Genomic DNA, 20893 nt, shown 5'->3' with positions numbered 1-20893 from the left:
AGAGAAGAGTGTGGCCATTTTAAAAACATCATGCAATACCACCAGCATGTGCTGCTTTTGCCAAAATGCAATGCACTGTATGCTGCATGCAAATAATTGCAAGATTGTTATGGAGAGAAAAAGAGACTGACTCAAATGGTTTCACAGCTCAAAGGGGGGGTTCTTGCAAGTATAAACAAGGTCTAACACATATGGCCATGCTTTGCAGAAGCCCAAATGTGTGATGTTGTCATGTTCATTGTACAGTCATGGGTATCCAGTGATGTGTGTTGGAAGTTAATCTTCTACTCCTTATTGCTGGCATGCAGCATCATACAGTTTGAGAGTCTTTGTGTGTCCGGATAAAGCTGGCTGTGATGCACATCTAGATAATCCATTCTGGGGACTGTTCTTTCTCTCCGTGTGTGTAGCCTTTATTTCCTTCCAAATAGTCTGCAGTATGCTAAAAATACCTAGATGGTGTGCTACCTGCAGAAACATTTCCAGTGTGCAGGTGACTAGTCTACCTCACATATTGTACCCCATAATGAAACAGCTCACTGCATTATAGCCAAAACGCGATATATATATATATATATATGCATGCATGCAAGCACTTTCTGGAATAATTGCTGTTCATGGATATCTTAGGAGAGGACAACAGGCTACAGTGATATTTGGCTGTTAAATACATCCAAAAACCTTTTGGTATTATTGTTATTTATCTACATGTTAGGCTTTAGTATAGTTTATGTGTGGCCCACAATTACAAAAAAGGACTAGTTAAGATGAAGAGCAAATTATTATGACACGCATAGAGTTTATTTATTAAAGCAGATCCATTCTGCTTTAATAAATAAAGTAGAATTCTTTTTTTGCTCCGAGCCAAAGAGTATATCTTGAATATTTGAAGTGAAAACGTGATCAGGTTTCTGCTTGCGAATGACAGGCAAACTACAGGCTATTATCTGATTTTTTATTTTATATTTACATATTACTATCTCATTTTTTGCATATTTAAAGTAGATAAATAACACAAGCTATGCACATCAACTCATCCAACACCTAAACTCTCATTCCTTCCCCTGTGCTGCCTCTTGCTTTGTCTTTATCTTTTGTAATTTATTTTCATTTCCCTGTATTGCCCTCTGCCCTATCTATTGCCCCACGGGGATAAATAAAATATTACTGAATCTGACAGAAAACTGAGATCGGCTCCGACAGATCCCTGTGACCCTAAATAGGAATAAAGCATGGATGGATGGAGAATTGAGCATCCAAAGCACATTAACTGTGTTTGTAATTTGCAACCATACACTAATTTGCCTTGTTTAGTAAATCTGCCCTTAAGCGTTTTCAATTAATTTCATTTTCATCCATTGCATATAATGAAAAATTCTGAAAAAGTTACAATACTGAAAAAGTCTTGATAATCTTTTAAATCTCAAGCGATGAATGTTTACCGCCACACATTTATAGCCAATCCTTGCACCTTGTCAAGATTGGATATAAATCCCAGTCACTTGCCATCAATTCATCTGATGATTGTAGAATATCTTGTGTATTAGATCTATAAAAAGCGAATCTATAAAAATATAGATTAGTTTTGCAGTTAAATGGAAACTGTTATCCTGCCACAATGATTCATTCATGTGCACTCCTCCACTCAGGTGGATTCTTATGGATGTCATAATGCAGCACACGGTGCCGGTATGACCGCTCCTCCCAGCAGAGGAGTCTATCAACATAACAGGCCCAAAATCTTTACCAGTGGAAAAGATTTCACCGTTTTTATATTATTTTATTCGTCAAATGTAGTCATTTGTGTTGCACCAATCACAAGCGCAGGGATCATTAGATTAGTAATGCAGCATCTAAAAACTGAACGTCCCTCAAAAAAGGGTCACAAGAACAATATTGATGCTTTGTGAGAAAGTCTTTTCATATGGAATTACTCCCATGTGACTCCCCCGAGGACTCCCCAACAAATTGAACAATGCAAACACCTTTCAGATGACAACTCTTTCTCTCCAGCATTTTCCACCTGAACTTTTCTTTCACTATGCTTTTGCCCCGTCGCTCTCCCTCTCCGTTTCGTTCCTCCACAGGTAGCACACCTCCTAGCTGGCTGGACATCTGTTGTCTAGCAACTCCTGCACCAATCAGAGCGTCAGGCCTCCCCTCTCCTCTGCAGTGGAACCAGGCTTGCATGCAAATGGCAGACATCTGAGAGTTCACACACAACTACCAAACTCTACAGAAAAACAGACGGGGAAAGCAAAAGTAACTCGCTCAGCAGGAGCATCCACAGTTCCAGTTTTGACTCAAGCACGTCTTTTTGAGAAGCGTTAAGACCACTCAGCCCGAATTTACTGTACACCATCAGCTTGAATTGGAAAGTGGGACATTGAGCTTTAAGCTCTACTTAAACGCTGTTAAATGCGGCTCTCTGAAGCATATTATTTAAATGATAAAATCTAAACTGTAGAAAAAATATCACACAGCTGTAGAAGGGGCACAGCTGAAATCTCTGACAAAAATGAGAAAATGTCATGTACCCTCACGGTGGTTTGGCTTTTGCTGAATAAATTATTTACAAGATAACAAATCACTACTAGACTGCAAATACCAGCTTTAACAAGAATCTTTCCAAATATAAGAAAGCATTTATTCTTACATTTCTGGTGTGATGTCTGTATTGTTTAGCCCTCACGTGCAATGTCTTTTTTTTTATTAATTTTTGCAAACTTAAAACTCATACGAGTGTAAAGGATTTAAACCCGATATGTGCGTTAGTGGAGGTGTGGCGGTCGAAACTGGGGTTTATCCACTGGATAGGCCAGTGGATAAACCCCTTTGCATTAACACACGTCTGCTGCAAGCAACTTTGAAATGTGCAAGACCCTTCGAAACCTGAATGAGACAACAATGAGTTGTGACGGGCTGACAAAAATGCTTTACAATACTTTAACGTGTCTGTGCATGAGCAGTCTTGAGCCCTGTTGCCACAGACACTTATGAGAGACACTTTGCTTGGGTGGTTAAAACTGGCGGCAACGTTTATGCAGAGTTTGCGGCCGCTATAATTGTGCGGGCAGATATAGACCTACTTCAGTCAGCTCTTCAACGCCTATGGGCCTGATATATGCTGACTGAATGTTTGTCTCTGTGTATGTTATCCCGTCTCACAGAATTACTACTCAAACACTCGTGTGACGTGTGACCATGATGCTTATAGGAAGAAAAAAAAACTTTTAAACGGAGGAGGGAAATTGCTAATGGGTACCTTCTTCAAATCTGTCATTTCATTGTTTTTAAAGCACTAACGTCTAATAGCTCAGCCCAAAACAAATGGACCCAGAAAGTGTGACGCGGGTCCCACTAACTCGTTTTGATAATAACCAGTTCAGTGTATAACCAAATGAGTGTAGAGTCAGAAAACAAGCAGCTGCGAGCTGCTGTTGGCCAAAGACAAAGCAAGTTAGGCAGTGAATAAAGGAAAACTGCATCAAAAGTAATATTAAAAGGAAATTATTTTCATTAGAGGCAATGCTCTAATTATTTCACAAAACTAACCGCTAGATTTTACGTGTTCCACCGTCAGACTTAATTGCACTGCAGATCAAAGACAAAGCGAGACCATGGTCTTTTGTTTTCATATATCAAACATGCATCTAGTTGCATGCAGCCAAGAAGACAGCTTGTCTTAACCCTGAAAAGAGACGTACTACCCTTCCACAGATCAATTTGGTTAATTGCTCTTAAAACAATTGCACTGAAGAGGACAAATGTGAGCATTCCCACAGCAGACCCTTACAAACTCCCACCTACATCCCTACTCCCACTGCTACCTTTCTCTTTGAGTTTGTGATGTGTCACGTCCACAACCGCACTGCAGCAGTGTAGGGTCTCCTAATGTTTACTTTGACATCCTGTAAGCCTAACTCATCCACACTGAGGGACAAATATGTGCCAGACCCAGACTGTAAAGGGAAAGCCAGATAGATGCATGGACAAAAAAAAAGATTTAAAAGGAAAAAGGAAACCGAGCAAAAATGACACTGAAGGCTGTTCACATCTACTAAATGAAGATTAAAACAAAAGATGGCAGCATGGGTGTTTCCAGATGGAGAGTATTCACTCAAGCAGAGGTGGATTAATCATTTGGACAATCAGTTGTTGAAATTTTTTTTTTTTATAAAAGGTCCTTTTTTTTCCCAAATTGTTCCATTGTGTCCGCTATTGCGAACAATATTTTTTGCTGCATGTCACATAGAGTAACAAAGACTTGGGAGGGTTGGGAGGAGTTACATGGTGGCTGCTGCAGTAGAAGTAATTCAGAAGCAACAGAAGCAGCAGGAGATGAGCAGGACAGTCAGGTTGCATCAGTGTAACAAACAACCACACCTAAGTTAAATGACTAGTTTTAGGTGAATTTTACATACGCACACTGAGACTACGAGACATTGTTTCTTCGTTCAAACCAAGGTTACATGCCTCCCCTTGAAGTGTGATAAGCTGAATATTGTAATCCCTCCCGAACCATGATAAAATAACCAAGAACAGTTTTGTTCGCTGGCCCTCCAGTAACGTTAATAGATATGTTAAGCACAAAAAAAAGCTGAAAATGGCTAAGTTACTGTATTCCTCTTTTCTTATAAAATCAGTCATCAATGGAGCCAATAAAAAATGTTTTGGAAACTGGGTTGATCTAAACACAAAGTGAGTCCAGATTTTCTGAACAGTTTTTCAGAACATTTGGTCCATCATTTAGGCTCAAATTTTGTACGGTTTGAGCTCCAATGTTGGGTCACCAGACTTTCTTACTCTCATTTTACACAACCTGCATAAAACAGTCCAAACGTAATAATCAGTTTGATCTGACATCTAATGCCAGCTGTATTCTCATGTTGACTCAGAGAGCTTAATTTTTATTGAATATGTTACCCCGTTTTCATTTGCAAAAGCACAAATACATTACTATGTTTAACTGTTTCCGCATGCACTTTTATATTTTCAGTTGAGTAAGAACAAGAAACTGCCTAAGGACCCATAATCTGGTGATATATAGGGAATAAAGTGTCATTCCTTTTCTGTTGGATTTTGAAGTAGAGGAAAAAACAAAATAATTAACTTTGTTGAATCATCTGACCCATCTAAGCTGATCATATACATCCTCTTCTCTCGCACTTTCTCTCAAACCAACCAACTTCAGATCGTCTTTCACTTCTGGTAGTTTTTTTTTTATTTTTTAGAAATCTTAAACAGTCTAGGAGTTACGGTTATAAGTACTCTGCCAAATCCTGTTGGAGCTGACAAGGTTAAACTTGATCTAATGTAGTTTATATTTTTATAGTCTTACAGGCAGAAATGTTTGTTCATCACACAGGTAAAAAAAATTACATACTTTTGACTGAAGAAATAATTTCCAATGTTTAGTTGTTAGTCGCTGCATGCCTTAAACAGCCTTAGGCTCATTTTAAAACCTAATTGCTAAATAAAATGCTTTAAGTTATTGCACAATTCATAATCCGATTAGTCGATTAATCGTTTCAATAATCAGTAGTTTATATAAAAAGAGTTTCTAGTTGCACCCTTTTTTTGAACAAATACTTGTATCCTAGAACCTGGAACAATTTCTGTTCATTGTCAGAAAGAGAAGAGAAGAATCCTGCAGCAGTTTGGGGGAAAATGTTATTCATAATTAATGTCAACCAAACATTTCACTTCTAAATAAAATAAAATAATCTATATACCGGATTCTGTATATCAGACTTCATTTATTTGATACTATGGCAGAAATAATACTATGGTAGTAATAATATATAATGTAATAATAATAATAAAGGTCAAAGCAAAGTCATTAACTCAAGTGTTTCTGCATCACACAGAGAGTTCAGCCATTCTAATTCTTTCCTCTTTAATACAAAAAAAATGAGTCTGGTTCCTCTAAATTCAACTTTGATCTTCAGGAGCATTACGAACGGACGAAGAAGAAACTAGTTCTGCACATCATTGGACATCAGCGCCAGGTGACATCGAGGGCACATCTCAATGTTGTTCTAATGCGGTATAATCCATTTTTATTCACGTGCACATCTGAACAGCATACATACCATTCAGTGCTCTTAATGTTACTTCTGATACTCAGCTCATAAATGAAATATCCTATCCAGTAAAAAATTAAAAAAGCGTGTTAATTAGAATTATACATGACTTTAAATGAATGTCAATTTTACAACTTTGGATGTTTTCCTGATCAGACAAGATAACGAGCTTGAACACATCCTCAGAGATGGCCAAAATCAATCAACTCTTGTAAACTATCAATGATTTAATCAAAGGAACTAAAGATTGATCTGCTGTCTTAACCCAACATACACAACAAATGCAAAAACACACAAACCACAGATCTCAAAAAAGATTGTTCTCCCATTCAATTAAGAATTTTAATTAAAAAGAATGTGTGGGATGAATGTAACAGCCCCTTCGGCCAGTGGTTATGGTTCCAATCTGCATGTTGAAGACCACACACGCTTAGTCAAACCACCTGAGACACTTCAACACCGTCCCCTTGGATGGATCCCAGCAGGAGAGGAATTATGAAACTGTTAACTTCCCTGCTTTCTCCTCAGGAGGAGAAACGAGCGGTGGTTGTTGCCAGAGATAAAACTAGCCAGTATATGTGGGAGCCTCACAAGGTGTGGGATTGTCTGTTATCTTGCAGTGTAAAGCTGATGGAATTAAGCCAATGTGATGCAGACGGACGCATCAAACCAACATGTGGAAAGTGATTCCATTTGAGGACGATGGTTTGAGCGCATCCTGACGGGGAGATACCTTCTAAGAGAAAGAAGCAGTCACACATACATATTCTTTACAGCACCAAGCTACCAAAATAAAACAGCCATAATCACAAAACCACAGGGTCATCTTGACAATTATCTCCTAATATATAAACAACAGTTATGAAATGGCGACGAAAGTCCTGGCACAGCGTCCGGGTTTTTCATGAAACGCCGAGTTTAAAAACATATTTATGTGTGCACATATGTGTGTATGTGATCTGTGTGTGACATAGACGCGGAGACAACCAGCATGAAGGCACGACCAGCATTTATTTTTAGCCCGCAAGAACCCAGTGAGTCATGTGATCCCCTCTCCTGCCACTGATCCCTCTCTCCTTGCCTCCTGTTTCTCCAACTACATATTTTCGCTCCCTCACAATCGTATCCCTCCTCTGTCCACTCCCTCCGCCACCCGCCTTCAAAGCAAGGTGCAACAGTGTAGCCCGAAAAAAATCAACATAGGAATGGAAAAGATAAGGAAATGATGGGGAAAAAAGATGGCAAGAAGGGCAGAGGACAAATCGTTATCTTGACTAATGAGGGGGAACTACAAAAATGGTCCCAATCCTAAGAGAAAACATACTCGCATGAATATACAAATACTCTATAATTAAGTCCATCTGCTCATAACAAGATGAACTATCAATTAGCACAGAAAATATCAATTTTTAAGGAAAGCAAGTTGGACTTTTTTTACACCAACTGTTTTTTTTAACCAGAATTTAAAACAAATGCAGGACAACAGAGGCATTTTTCCACTTCAGTGCATTGAAGGCCACAGAAGTTACATGCAAATATTACTAATCTCCCCGGGCACAACCCTGTAAACTACTGTACTACAGCATGAAGGGGCGGGATTACACTAACATTTTGTGACATATTTATGATAGTTTATTATTTTTCCTGGACTCTGGACAGAGCTGGACAGAGAAGCAGATTCTAGCTTTGTTGCAAAATGGTAATTTAATCAGTCTTGCCTCAGGAATTGTAAAAAGGTTTATTTGATATCCAGGAGTTATTTTGAATGAGTTTCAAAATCCTCTCTATTCCATTACAGGATTTCTTTTTCAATATTTGGTTTTGCGCAAATTTAGAGGGAATAGAAATGCACTAAATGGCTCTTTATCAACACAGCAGATCTAAGTGTCATAAGTGGCATTTGTATACTGTATTGAGTGGCTTTAATAAATTATTTCCTTTTTGCACTCAAAAGTAAGCCGAGAAATCAAAGCATTCCACTAATACATTTGAATTTGCTTTGCAGGTACATCGAGCTACCATCCATTGGAGCTTATTAACTATGTCCAAAAGTCATGGGGAGCCGCTCCAATGGTGGGCTTAACACGATGACGACAGAGTAGCGATGTTGTAATCCTGATGGTAACCAGTAGCTGCAGTTGAGGAATAGCATTCGTTTGAATCCGCTTTACCATCGACATTTATAGACTTTTTCTTTGAAAATTGAACAAAAGACAGTCCTCAACTCCTCCTTTTGCAAGGAAGGTGTATGTGCTGTTTTTGCTGACAGGCTGCGGTAAAAGTTTAATTTACCTGTTAGCACCACTGGTAACTAAATGCGAGGGATTTAGTGAAATCTCACTGGTGGTTGGTGTCTCTCTAGTGATCACCCTGGATGGAGGACCAAGTGAAAGAAGCGAATAAATATGGATTTTCGGCCCTGCAACTCGCCATCAACCAGAGTGAGATTCAAGGGGCCCAATGCAAGCTGATATCCAGCGGTGCCGAATCCCGGCTTTTGCAGACGAAACGGCACCAAGTTGGCCATCAAGGTCGTCTGGGACAACCTCTCAGGGATTGTGGTGGATGAGGTCCAGCTCATTTACAAATGGCAAAAGGCATCTGGTAAACTTGCTCTATAAATAAAGTAAGCTCTCCAAGAAGTAATCTGAACATGATTATGTCACTCTAATGGTAGCCAGCTGTGTTACACATGGTCCCTGATGTGAAAGATATCCCTCGAGTGTTTGAGCTCCACGGTTATTCTCCAATTCTGCTCGTAAAAAGGGCCAACAGTTGTTGGAATTCATTTTTATTATACGGTTGTCTCTCTTGCTCTATCAAACTCATTTCCACAACTCACTCTCCTGTTGACTCGCTATTGTTGATCTGAATATGTCACCTTGTTCGTTGCTCTGAGTGGTCGTAGCACAAACCAACAGCGTGCAAAAGCAGTCTGATAAGAAACCGCTGGTGCCATCCCTTGGATGGGGAGGCCCTGTGGATCATCTGATCTATCAGGCTACTCCACAGTCAGATGTTCAAGGGTGTAAGGTGTTGGTTATTGTTTTTTTTTTGACAAAAGTGAAAAAAACAAATCAATAAATCAGGAGAAATATAGTTTACTCTTTTCCAAACTATCAAATCAAACTAGCATTTTTTTTTAAATGAAATGCAGCACTATTTCTTCACCCTTAGCCCCTTGTCATTAGTGCAATGCAATATTTTTAGAGTGAGATGAACAGATTTTTTATTTTTTTTATTCAACACACTTATCTAAAGACAGTCACAGACAGATGAGGGATTACAAACACATGCACAAGCGGAACTGTGCACACACAGCACAGCAGAAGCAAATATAAAGTGACAAGAGACAGCAGACAGAGCAGAAGTGACAGGATACTGACACATGCATGAAGGGACAGGGAAAATATCCAACTGCTGTAAGGAATGTTCTGAATGCTCAAAGACAAAAATGCCTAAGTACCGACTTGCTACCCTCCAATTTTCCCTCTGATTTTCTGTCCCTGTTTCCTAGCCTTTTCTTCCCTACTGTATCCCCAATGCCTCCTCTCATTCCCTGACATTAATGAAATGCAGCCAGAGCTGTTGACCGTGATTGGTCCTGCAGGACCAGCGCACATGCGTGCCTGCGTAACAAGAAGCGTCCAACTCACACTCGGTGCTTTGATCTGACTGCGTTCCAGCCACCGATCTTAAACCCCTCACAAACGCGCATGCACATGCAGACGTAGACACATACTGATGGGGAAGGGTTGGGAGGTGGGGTCATGATCCTGCCAGAGAGAAGGGAGTCAAGGGAGTTGCAATTCTAGAGCTTATTGCAGAACGAGGCTAAGACCATATCCGACACACCAGCATGCCCTGAATGTAAACCTTAGTATACACACACACATCTGAAGAAAGAGGGAGTACATGTGTGGTTGCTCGTGCATAAATGATGAGCGTATTCTTTGCAGTATTCTTGGAAAATCTGCCCATGAAGTAGTGAGACAACGATCGGTCTGCACTGACAACGACACTGAGCAAATGGGAGGGTCAACATGGGCAGAAGAGGGACGAGAGCAAGAGCAAAGTGAATGAACACAGAGATAACACGTACGATCCAAGACGAAGGACAAATATATATGGCGGGGTACTAGGGAAGAAAATGTACGAGACAAAGATGGGCATGGGCTCCCGCTGAAAGATATGGCTTCTGTAAATCACAGAAAAGAAGATAATGATAATACTATACGAATGAGAAAAAAATACATTTTTAAAAAGGAACTGAGAACAAGATTGGAGAGGGTGCTAAGTTAGGGAAAGACTGTGGGCTGCTGGAATCACATGAAAGGTAAATTACTGCAAAGGTAAAGGCAGAGGGGTTGCTTTTTAAACACACATCAAACACTGTACTCGGTGTGAAAAAAAACACAAATTTATGTCATAAAAATCAAACTCATGCACAACAGCCAGGGGTTTTTTCAGTGGTTAAAAAGAAAATGTGATATACTATACTCTATTCCAGATTACAGCACTCTTATAAAATGGACTGCAGACAGTGCAATAAGAGTATGGGATAAGGGATGGTGTTACAGATGATAGTGTAATCCTGAACAGGTTACTGAAGAAGTATCTCTAATCTTCCACTGTAGCTCAGGAGCCCATAAAACGGTATTCAGGCCAGCCCTACTTTCCATGCATGAGTGACTGAGGCTATGCAGCCATATGCCACAGTCAGACTCCAACTTCACTGATCCTGACTGTTTGTTAAATGTCCTTTTACCAATGGTAGACTGGCCACCTCATAGACACTGGACAGTTAAAGACCTCTTATAGTTGGTACAGTTTAACATTCATAACCTAAAAATACCAGTGAATGCACTGAATGAAATCTCTAGTTAATTTGTTTTCATCATCATCATCATCTCTACAATCGTGATTGTGCAAATGGATATGCTCCATTGATTTGTTGGCTGGCCTTGCAGCTACAATCAAGGACAATGCAGAATCTATTATCAATATACCAGTTTATCCAACAAACTGTTGATCACATCCTTTCCTAAAATCCCCAATATAAATAATCTGTGTGGCAAAGTTGCAATTTGTTCTCCTATACAAGTGAAATGTCTAGTTGACAGTGCTGCAGCCTCTCCAAGTTGAATTATCAGTACTGTTGTTCTATGCAGGAGGAAACGTGGACTGTAGGTAGGTGTAGTCTTCATACACCTTAAAGAAAATACTGAAAAGACTCGAGAGGAAATATACCTTAAACATGAAGAGTGCTTCTTTGCCTCCAAAGACAGTATTATAACCTGTAAAAATAAACTGTGTTCAGTGCTAGAGCTACATACTTATTACATCTCAAAGAGAAAAACAAGAATTACCCCAGGTTTCAATTCAGTGCTGAGGCCAAGTTAAGGTATGTTAAAAACAAATTGATACTTGACTTTAGTAATGGGTGAAAGGCCTGATTAAGACTCATATTTACTTTCTTTCTCTCCTACCGATCTGCCTGCGTGAACATCAACAATCATGACTTTTAAAATATTGATATGTTTGCTCGACCAAATCCAAACTGAATGTTCAAGGATTTTCTACTCCTAATCAACATCTCTGTACTCAATAGGAGCAATCTATCTCAATTACCTGTTCATGGAATAGGGCTTTAGGTGAGCTGTAATTAAACCATCGCTTAAAAAGCCAGTTGACGATCTTAAGGTTTTGTCCAACTACAGACTTCTATCTAATCTTCTTTTTATTCCTAATACCATTGGAAAGGGTGTCTTGAATCAAACAACACCCACCTGCAGAATAATTGTTTAAACAACTGACTAAATTTCAGCTTAAATTAAAAGCAGTGTTCCCTAATGTTGGTCTTCGAGGTCCCTTGCTTGCCCTGCACATTTAAGGTGTTCCAACGCCACCCATCCATCATTAACTTCCATTTATCTAAGTTTAGGTTGCAAGGTCAGCAGCCTGAACAAAGAAGCCAAGATCTCCCTCTCCACAACCACCTCCTCAGCTCTTCTGGGGAATTACAGAGATGGTCATAAATTGGCTAGGCGATGTAATCGCTCCGGCACGACCTTGTACCAGGTGTGTTGGAAGAGAGAAACATCTAAAACATGCATGGCAATGGCCCTCGAGGACTTGGATTGAGAAAACACTGATTTAGAGTATCCCAAAAAACTGAAACTATGTTAACTATAATTATAATTCACTCCTTTCACACCTGCGACAATGGTTGTGTCTTTAACTGTAGATCTCAGTATTGCCCTGAATTGAACATATCATCAAACCAAGTGGGGAACTGGTAGATCCCAGTTTCTACACACAAATATAACTTCCTCCACACACAGCATTATGGTGTTCCACAGGGTACTGAACAAGGATCATTCCTGTTCTTCCTTTGAACGCTTCCTTTCAGATCATCAGTAAGTATAGTATAAATTAGGGGTGGGTTAAAAATATCGATATAATCGATATTTTATCGATATGCATGTGTAGGAACGATTATCGATCCATAAATCCAAGTATCGATTTAAAAAAAAAATAAATAAATAAATACATTTTTTTTTAATCCCGATTTTTTTCCCCCATTTTAATCACCCAGTGCTTCTACCTAAGTCAGTCCTGGGCATTGCTCCATCTACCAACCCCGGGAGGCCCTGCACTGAGCTCAAGTCTCCTCCTTACTTGAGGAGTGAGAGGGCTGCTTCTTTTCACCAGGCAGGGTGGGGCTTCTCTGGCCGGACGTGGCGCGTGGAAGGATCATGTTATTCCCTTATTGTAACCAGAATATCGATATCGTATTGAATCGTATCCTATCGGAAATCGTATCGTCTTGGGACCTAGTGTATCGGAATCGTATCGTATCGGGAGGTCAGTGATGATACCCAGCTCTAGTATAAATACTTTCATATTGTTTCACCAATGACCACCGGCTCTAGTAACTTATATGGTCTGATTAAAGCAGCACTATGTAACTTTTCCACCTTAATATAATATTTCCAGAGTCATTGTGATAGTACATCAACTTACAACAGGTTTAATGACACCTCTGTCATGAACTGAGGGGGTCTGTATCGCCTTCACTGGCACTATGTAACTTCGAGGTGGATGGTAGGAACCCTTCCACACTACTGGTAAAGCACTACCGCTTTTGTCCAAAGGAGCCGCCAAACTCAAAAAAAGCTGAAAGTTACGTTGTGCTGCTTTAAACTACTTAACTGACAGGTAATAGACTTGTCTTGGAGACATAATACCCTGAATGATTTGTCATTTTTCTAAATACTTCAAATTATTTTGCCTGCTAACAATCTCATTTAACTGTATAGTTACGATGCAGTTTTTGTTACTATAGTTACAACAGAATCATTCATTTTTGCCTATATTTTCCTTTCATTCACATATTAAAACAAAACTCTAGATAAAACTTCTCTCATATGCATAATAGAACCAAACTCAGAAGATCTTTCTCTTAAAAACTAGACAACTAAAACCAGAGTATCAATCGAAACTATCAAGAGAGAAAAGATGTCTATTGTTAGCCTTTTCACGCTGGCTCCTCATAAAATTAAAAAGAGAATTTTAAATCCATCTCATCACATAGAGTCCTTAATGACCCTCATCTGTCTTGCCTTTTAAGATCTTTTCGTTCCCTATAACCTAATAAGAACTCTTCTTACAGTGCAGGTTTAATAGTGCTTCACATAATTTCAAGGTCAAAGGGAGAAAGAGTTTTTAGCTTTTCAGGTTATCTCTCGTGGAACCAGTTCCTAGTTTGGTCACATGACCCAAACACATACTCTGATATAAGGACTAAGTTTAAAACTTTTTTTAAGAAGTTATATCTAACTAATACATCTTCATGTGTGTGTGTATGTTCTGATATGCTCTTTTTTGTCTTTTCTGTACTTTACATTTTGGCATTTATTTATATTATCATTAATCTTTTAATACTATCTGCAAATGGATTCACATTTTTCTCGTTTTAATAATATACTTTTCCTATCTCTACATTTGTGGCCTTATTGGGTTTTATTTTTGCCCTGTAAAGCACTTTGGGTAGATTTCTGCTTGAAATGTGCTATATAAATTTGAGTTTCATTAAACATGGCTGAGATAATAAATAACATCCTTTTATTTTTACAATTTCTTATTAGACCTTGATTCCATTGCTCAGACTAACCACTAAAATGGAGCACAATTCCTAAAGAAATCCCAGGAAAGCATTCCACATGCACCATTCTGCCCTTGGACATTTTAGGCACTTGTGTCGCCAGTCGTCGCCTTTTTCGCGACCAACCAAGTGGTGACAAAACTCAACACTGGCTGAAGAAAAGGAGAAACCTCTGAGGCAAAGCACACCATTGGTTAGCATTCACAAATAGGCTGGGTCACGTCTGTGCTTGTGCGTGCACGTGTTTGTGAGTGTGTCTTTATGGACGAGTGTATGAATATGCGTGAGTGAGAGTGTGTGTGTGTGTGTGTGAGTCTCAAGCCTGAGGCAACCAGGCCAGCGGCTACAATTACAGTGACGGATGTGAAAGAACTGGGTCGGCTCCGCAAGAGATCTGCCCCTGGGACGACAAGAACAGCAGAGCCCTGAATCAATACGGAACACATGCACACACATACTCCCACGCACACACAAAAGGCATTTGCATAGAAACCATAGGACAAATATTAATAACACTAAAAGTAAAAATAACTGCATACCACGAGATGTGCAAGTTAGTAAATATACAATGATATATTACTTGACATATTCACTTTTATCATCCAAACTTGAGATGACTCTCTTTCCTTCTGACTGTCCCTCGCTGGCATCGAGAGCCACATACATTTGCACCAACGCACACACAGATGCGTGTTACCTCCGGGAGCCTTAAGCCTGTTTCAGGGGCAGCCGTGGTCAGAGCTCATCAGCATGTAATTCAGCGACACTCTGGGAATGTTGTTCTGCTCATGCGGAGTGTGTGTGTCTCTGTGTGTGCGTTTGTGTTTCCTACCTCTAGCAGAAAGCTTCTTGGTGTTGATGATTTTGGCAGCATATTCCTGTCCAGAGGAGATCTTCACGCACCTCCTCACCACAGAAAAGGCGCCCCTTGAAACAGACATGAACACACACAAACTTACTGATGTATCAAGTGAAAGAAAGTCATTTGAAAATTGTTGCAAAATAAAAGCCCTGTTTTCATTTTGGAACAAGCAGGGTTTACATTAGGCTAGCTCGAGGACTTCAACTTTTGGCACATGTCCCCTTCACCAAATTTCTGGGAAAGTCCACAGAGCTAAGACAAGTCCATCCATGCCTTGGATTGGGTACGCTAATGTGACCCCAAAGAAACTGCTGGATGGAGTGTGGTGCTGACTCAGTGCTGATTGGTTATGCTGTAGGCAAGAGATGATCCCTAGCTCTCTCGTGTAAGACAACAAGAGAATGAAATAAGAAGATGGTGACCCGAAAGAACAAGAAAATGGAAAAACTGACTTACAAATGGGAGCAGGCATTGTTGGCATACCAGCCAAAGAAGAAGCTAAGCGAATGTTTGAGCCCTCTTGGTGCGATTACATGTTTGGTCATTTGGATTGGTTACGTATAAACCATAAAAACTGAGGGACCACAATAACAGAAGTGGGTCCTACAGAAAAACTAATAGATTGTATACAGTCAGTGGATAGTATCTGGGGTCAATGAACAGCTTATTCAAACAGCGCTGGGACAAATAAACCCATAACTAGATGGTGCCAGAAAACAGCGTAGAATCCCAGCAGAACCCACCGGAATTATGAAGTGATGTGATCATCCTTCAACAGTTTAGCTGTAACACCAACAGAAACACCAAGTAGGTGTGAGAGCCAGCAAAGGTCAACACGGAAGGAGCTGAGACTCTTTGCTGTTCTTGCATTCATAGAATGATAGAAAATGAAATGAGGAAGCTCAAAGTTAAAGGAAATATCAGTAATCGTCCTTGAGAGGCGGTTCCGGTTACAGGAAGGATGCCCCAACAGTTAAGACCCCATAAAACTACCCCAGTTCCCCGCTAATGGAAACCTGCTTAATGTGTAAACATTGACAAAAAAACATTCCAATATTATGTGCATACTTATAACTAAAAAAATGAATAAAAAATATTGTTTTTGTTTTGAATATGGGTTTATAAGAAGAATTCATCTCACATCCTCCGGAGTGAGCAGCAAGTAATTCTGACTTGACTGCAGCGGTGAAATTCTGGCGAAGACACCTGCATTTCCAGCAGCTAAGCCTGATGTGGAGCCACCCAGCACAGATGTTTCCATATTTACTAACTTAGGTAAACCTCTTTCATTTAACAGGGTTTGATTGCTTACTGAAATGCACCAAGCTTTCAGCTTCCAATCCTAATCTATCAACCACCCGCAGCATGTCAAAGTCACAATGATTACTTGTTGCATTATTTCCTCATGATGCAGTACAGTAAGTCTGTCGTCACTCATGCAAACTTCCTCACCGTATCTACAAAGCACCATGTCCAAGTTAACACGTATATACAGTACATCCCAACCATCCGTGCTATTGTTTAAGCCAAGTGCTCTTCTAGTGTGTCAGGGACACGCATGAAGATCAAAAAACTAGGTCATCTATATTTGAGTGGGCAGACGAACAGGATGCTGCATCTCTCATCCCTCAATGCAGCCACAGCGGTCCTCCTGCCTCAGATCTGCTCGGCACTGATGCCGCGCATGCAGGCAGAATTAGCATTCAACACCCCTGAAAAGATCCAACCGAGAATACACATCATTACCTCAAATCAACCCTGATGTTTGACTCATTTTACTTCAAATTTCTGATAACTGTGCTTACTGTACATTACGTTATTTAATTACATCAGTGTGACAATATGAGAAATAGATGATGCTTTCTATCTGTTTACTGATGAGCTGCTGGGTACACGCTGATGTGTACCATGAGCACGTTATCTAACATCCTCTGGAGTGAGCAGCTTGCCTCTAAAGCTTACCTCTAATTTATAGAGGATTTGTTAAACCAAAAAATAAATAAATAAATAAATCATAGCATGACATGTTGCATAAGAATTATAGTTGACAATCCAGTTTGGTTGAGGAGCAAGGCACCGTGAAGCACATATGTTTGTGTCCTACAAGACTGGATATACAGCAGCGTCTTCGGAAACAAGAATCATAAGGGGGCAAAAGGTGAAAGATGGCTACAAAAGAAAAAATGTACCATCTGCGCTTGAGACATTTCAGGGATAGAAGATTTAATGGAATACTGTAGACGTGAAGCCGAAACATCTGATCATTTAATGACATACAAATGCTTAAGGAGGATAAAGCCTTGGATAGACGGGGAGGTCTCAAACACCAAACGGCAAAAGATAAGGAAAATATTCAATTTTGTGCTGTTTAAAAAGCAATTTTTCGTTTGCAATTTTTACCTCAGAGAGAATATCTTTAGGTGTAGAGGTTATGCTCCTTTCACATCACTGTTCAAGGCTTAGACTACGCCCACACAGCAGCGTTAATGCCTGACAGATGGTGCTTCTGACCTGCCTTCATCGTACCATAAACAACCAATCCAGTGTCTTCTTTTTCTGTTCATAATTGGGCCTCGTTCTTTGAAAATGTCCCTGCACCAATGTAAGATATTGTTGCACTTCCTGCAGAGCCACAACTTGATTGGCCGACCCACGTGACAAAGCGTTGAAAGTTTGAACATTTCACAGCTTTTGACAGGAGCAATCTCAATCATTTGACGAGAGTTTTCTCTTTCTTGAATCTCTTAGTAACATCCATTTTTATTGATGTGTGACATAGTGCTGTAAAAGCCATAAGCTGTTATAACATAGACAACCGAGACTGGAGTCCAAAGTTAATTTGGCTGGGTGTTGCTGATATAGGAAAGGGAGAATGCTTCCTGAAACTAATCAAATATGCAGCCCAAATTAATCTGAAACTAACATTATAACATGGAAAAACTTGTTAATGTAGCTTTAATTTACATTGTACTGTTTTTCACAACAAACTGAATTTACAATGAATTCCCCTTCGGGGAGCAATACAGTTTTCTGGATTTAACTGAATTAAATATGTTTTTAGATTTATGTACAGCAGTATGGGGTAAGGAGAAATATGCACATATGCATCCAATGCCTACAAAAACCACCCATCTATTCAAAAATCCAACATGCATTTTTGTGTAAATGTGTATAGCATTTGAATAACACAAAAATTGACATTGTCTGGGAAGGAAAATGTCTATAAACACAGTTATATGGCACCTCAGATGAAACTAAATGTTCCAGTTCTGTTTTGTCATATTCACTTTGAAAAGATTTTCAGTAATATGCAGTATAAACTTGATTTTCTTTTTACATTGTAGTAATTGTAATACGCATATTTCATATCTATCAGGGAAATGGTGCAGCAGCACTAATTGAATCAGGTGACTGACTGAAAAGGTACTATAAAGGAAAATGCATGCATTATTGATGATCAAGGCAAGGCCAGGCAATTTTATTTGTATAGCCCATTTCAGCAACAAGGCAATTCAAGGGGCTCTACATGATAAAAATATGGAAAATATTCAGGGAGGAGGGTGTAAGATGCTGCATAGGATCTTAAGGAAGGGGCTGAACTGTAGAGGTGGAAACATAGGCCTCCATCAGATGGGTTTTAGGAGAGTAATTCCTCCAGGAGGGGGGAACACAGGGCGAGTGGAAGTGCAATATTCTCTCTCTTTCTGCTTTGGCTGGAAGCCAGCGGTGGCTGCAGACATCTGGGACTGTGTACGCTGGCCACAGTGAGATGGGCAGACTAGACTGCAGGTCAGGCGGAGCAGCACCACAAAAAAAAAAAAAAAAAAAAAAAAAAATCCACACAAGCACTGGGCAACAGATTGGTATGGTCCAAGACGCAGGCGCGCACGCACACACAGGCAGGTGCGCGGACGCTCGTCTCCACCTCTCTCTCGGAGGGCTGAGGAATTCCCAGCCGGGGCCTGATAATTGACCGCAGCTCGGTGCTTGGCTGGGGAGTGTGTCATCTTCAATTACATGGTGTGCTGTCGCATTACAGAGTGTGTATTTCTGTCACGCGGGAGGAAGGGGTGAGGGGAGGTGAGCACATCTCACCCTTAAACCTGAATTATGGTTCTGCGTTAAATCGACGCAGAGCCTACGCCGTATGGGTTACGCGGCGACGCGCACCCTTGGGCGTAAGCTCTGCGTTGGTGTAACGCGGAACCATAAATCAGCCACACAAATGCATCTGGTTGGGGGCTTTTCGACACAGGGGCTTGTGGCACCTGAAATGTCAAAACGCATCATCACCGGCTGCATATGATGGAGGAAAATGACGACACCCTCAATACGACATCTTCTTTCATAAGCAAAGAAGGAGGAAAAAAAACGTCAGCAGGGCTTCAGATGTGGGATTAAAGAAAAACAGAAACCCAGATTAACATGATAGCGTTTTTAGATCCCCGCATCATCATCATCATCATCCTCATCATCATCATCATCATCATCATCACCACCGGTTACCGGCTGGAATGCCAGCAGCGCGCCAGCGCACACACGGGGGGGGTAAAAAAAAAGGAAAGAAAACGCGCTCAAGTGTCGAGATCCGCTTCCCCCAAAACCAAAGCGGCCTATTACATAACAAGCTGATATTTCACAGGGATGATTCCTGATGATGACCAAAAAAAAAAAAAAAGAAAGAAAGAGAAAAGGCATGCTTCCTTACTTCCCCAGCTCCTCGAACAGCTGATATTCGTCGGTAAATCGCGTGCAGATCGTTAACGCCATCCTGGATCAGGTGCCAAGCTGGGTGTGCGTGGACGTGGATAAGGCTGTATCCCCCACCTCTCTCTCTCAGTCAGGCGTCAGCAGCGCAGGTTTCGTCCTGAACCTGCAAACCAAACGGAAGGATCCCTGCACGGCTAAAGCGCATCGGCGAGAGCTGTGCTGGAATGATTGCTGCAGCAGCAGCAACAACAACAAACACAGTCCGGCAGGAGACGAGGGGGGTTGGGGGGGCTTTCCTGTGTGTTTCTTCACTTCACATCCAGCGGCTTCTCACAGCTCGTGGACGCAGCATTTTGTGCGCGTTTTCTGTGTCTCCGGAGCGTGTGCGCCCGACGCCTTGCGTGTAGTGTTTCTGCGCGCATCAGACGCCGCACTACTGCACCCCCAACTGTGCGCGCAGCACCGCCCCTTTCCCTGCATCCTCTCACAGGCCGAGGACAAAATAACAGGGATATTGACAATAAAATAATGAGGATTTTTTTTAATTATAGCTACAATAAAACAAAACAAACAAAAAAACATATACAGTGGTTTTAATCATAATATTAATAAATAATTATTGGTACCATGTAGGGAGATGCATTAAGTTACAGGCTTGCTAGTGCTACAGGTGCTCTAGATCAGCTAAATAAGTAAAAAAAAATCACGTTATATGTGAAATTGATTATATATTAAAATGCAAATGCTTTAGGTTTTTAGCAAACTTGGGATTACTACTACTGCTGTCATTTATCAGACACTTTTATCCAAAGTGACTTACATCTTGGTTGCCAATCCAGGGCTTGAACCTGGGTCCTCCAGACCCAAGTCCACCTCTGTAGCCACTAGACTCGCCCCCCCCGTATAAACCATTAATATATATGCAAATAAAAATCAATCAATCAATCAATCAATCAATCAATCAATCAATCAATCAATCAATCAATCAATCAATCAATCAATCAATCAATCAATCAATCAATCAATCAATCAATCAATCAATCAATCAATCTTTCACCGCTTATCCGT

At 40.4% G+C, this 20893-nt stretch overlaps 1 protein-coding gene across 15 annotated transcripts in view; it reads right to left on the bottom strand.

The window, feature by feature from the left end:
• Nucleotides 1-20232, bottom strand: part of camk2d2 (calcium/calmodulin-dependent protein kinase (CaM kinase) II delta 2) — a 58198-nt gene extending 37966 nt beyond the window's left edge. For all 15 annotated transcript variants that reach the window (XM_061712156.1, XM_061712293.1, XM_061712518.1 and 12 more), the window contains exons 1-2: nt 19824-20232; nt 15086-15180 (exon numbers count right to left, since the gene is read on the bottom strand). In XM_061712156.1, the coding sequence (XP_061568140.1) occupies nt 15086-15180; nt 19824-19885 (157 nt within the window). In that variant the 5' untranslated portion in view covers nt 19886-20232. The remainder of the gene's footprint in view (nt 1-15085; nt 15181-19823) is intronic.
• Between the last annotated feature and the right edge of the window lie 661 nt (nt 20233-20893).

Source organism: Cololabis saira, chromosome 1, assembly GCF_033807715.1.
Source record: "Cololabis saira isolate AMF1-May2022 chromosome 1, fColSai1.1, whole genome shotgun sequence".
In the NCBI taxonomy this organism is placed as follows: Eukaryota; Metazoa; Chordata; class Actinopteri; order Beloniformes; family Belonidae; genus Cololabis; species Cololabis saira.
The sequence above is the reverse complement of the archived record's forward strand: the minus strand, read 5'-3'. Positions and strand labels throughout refer to the sequence as shown.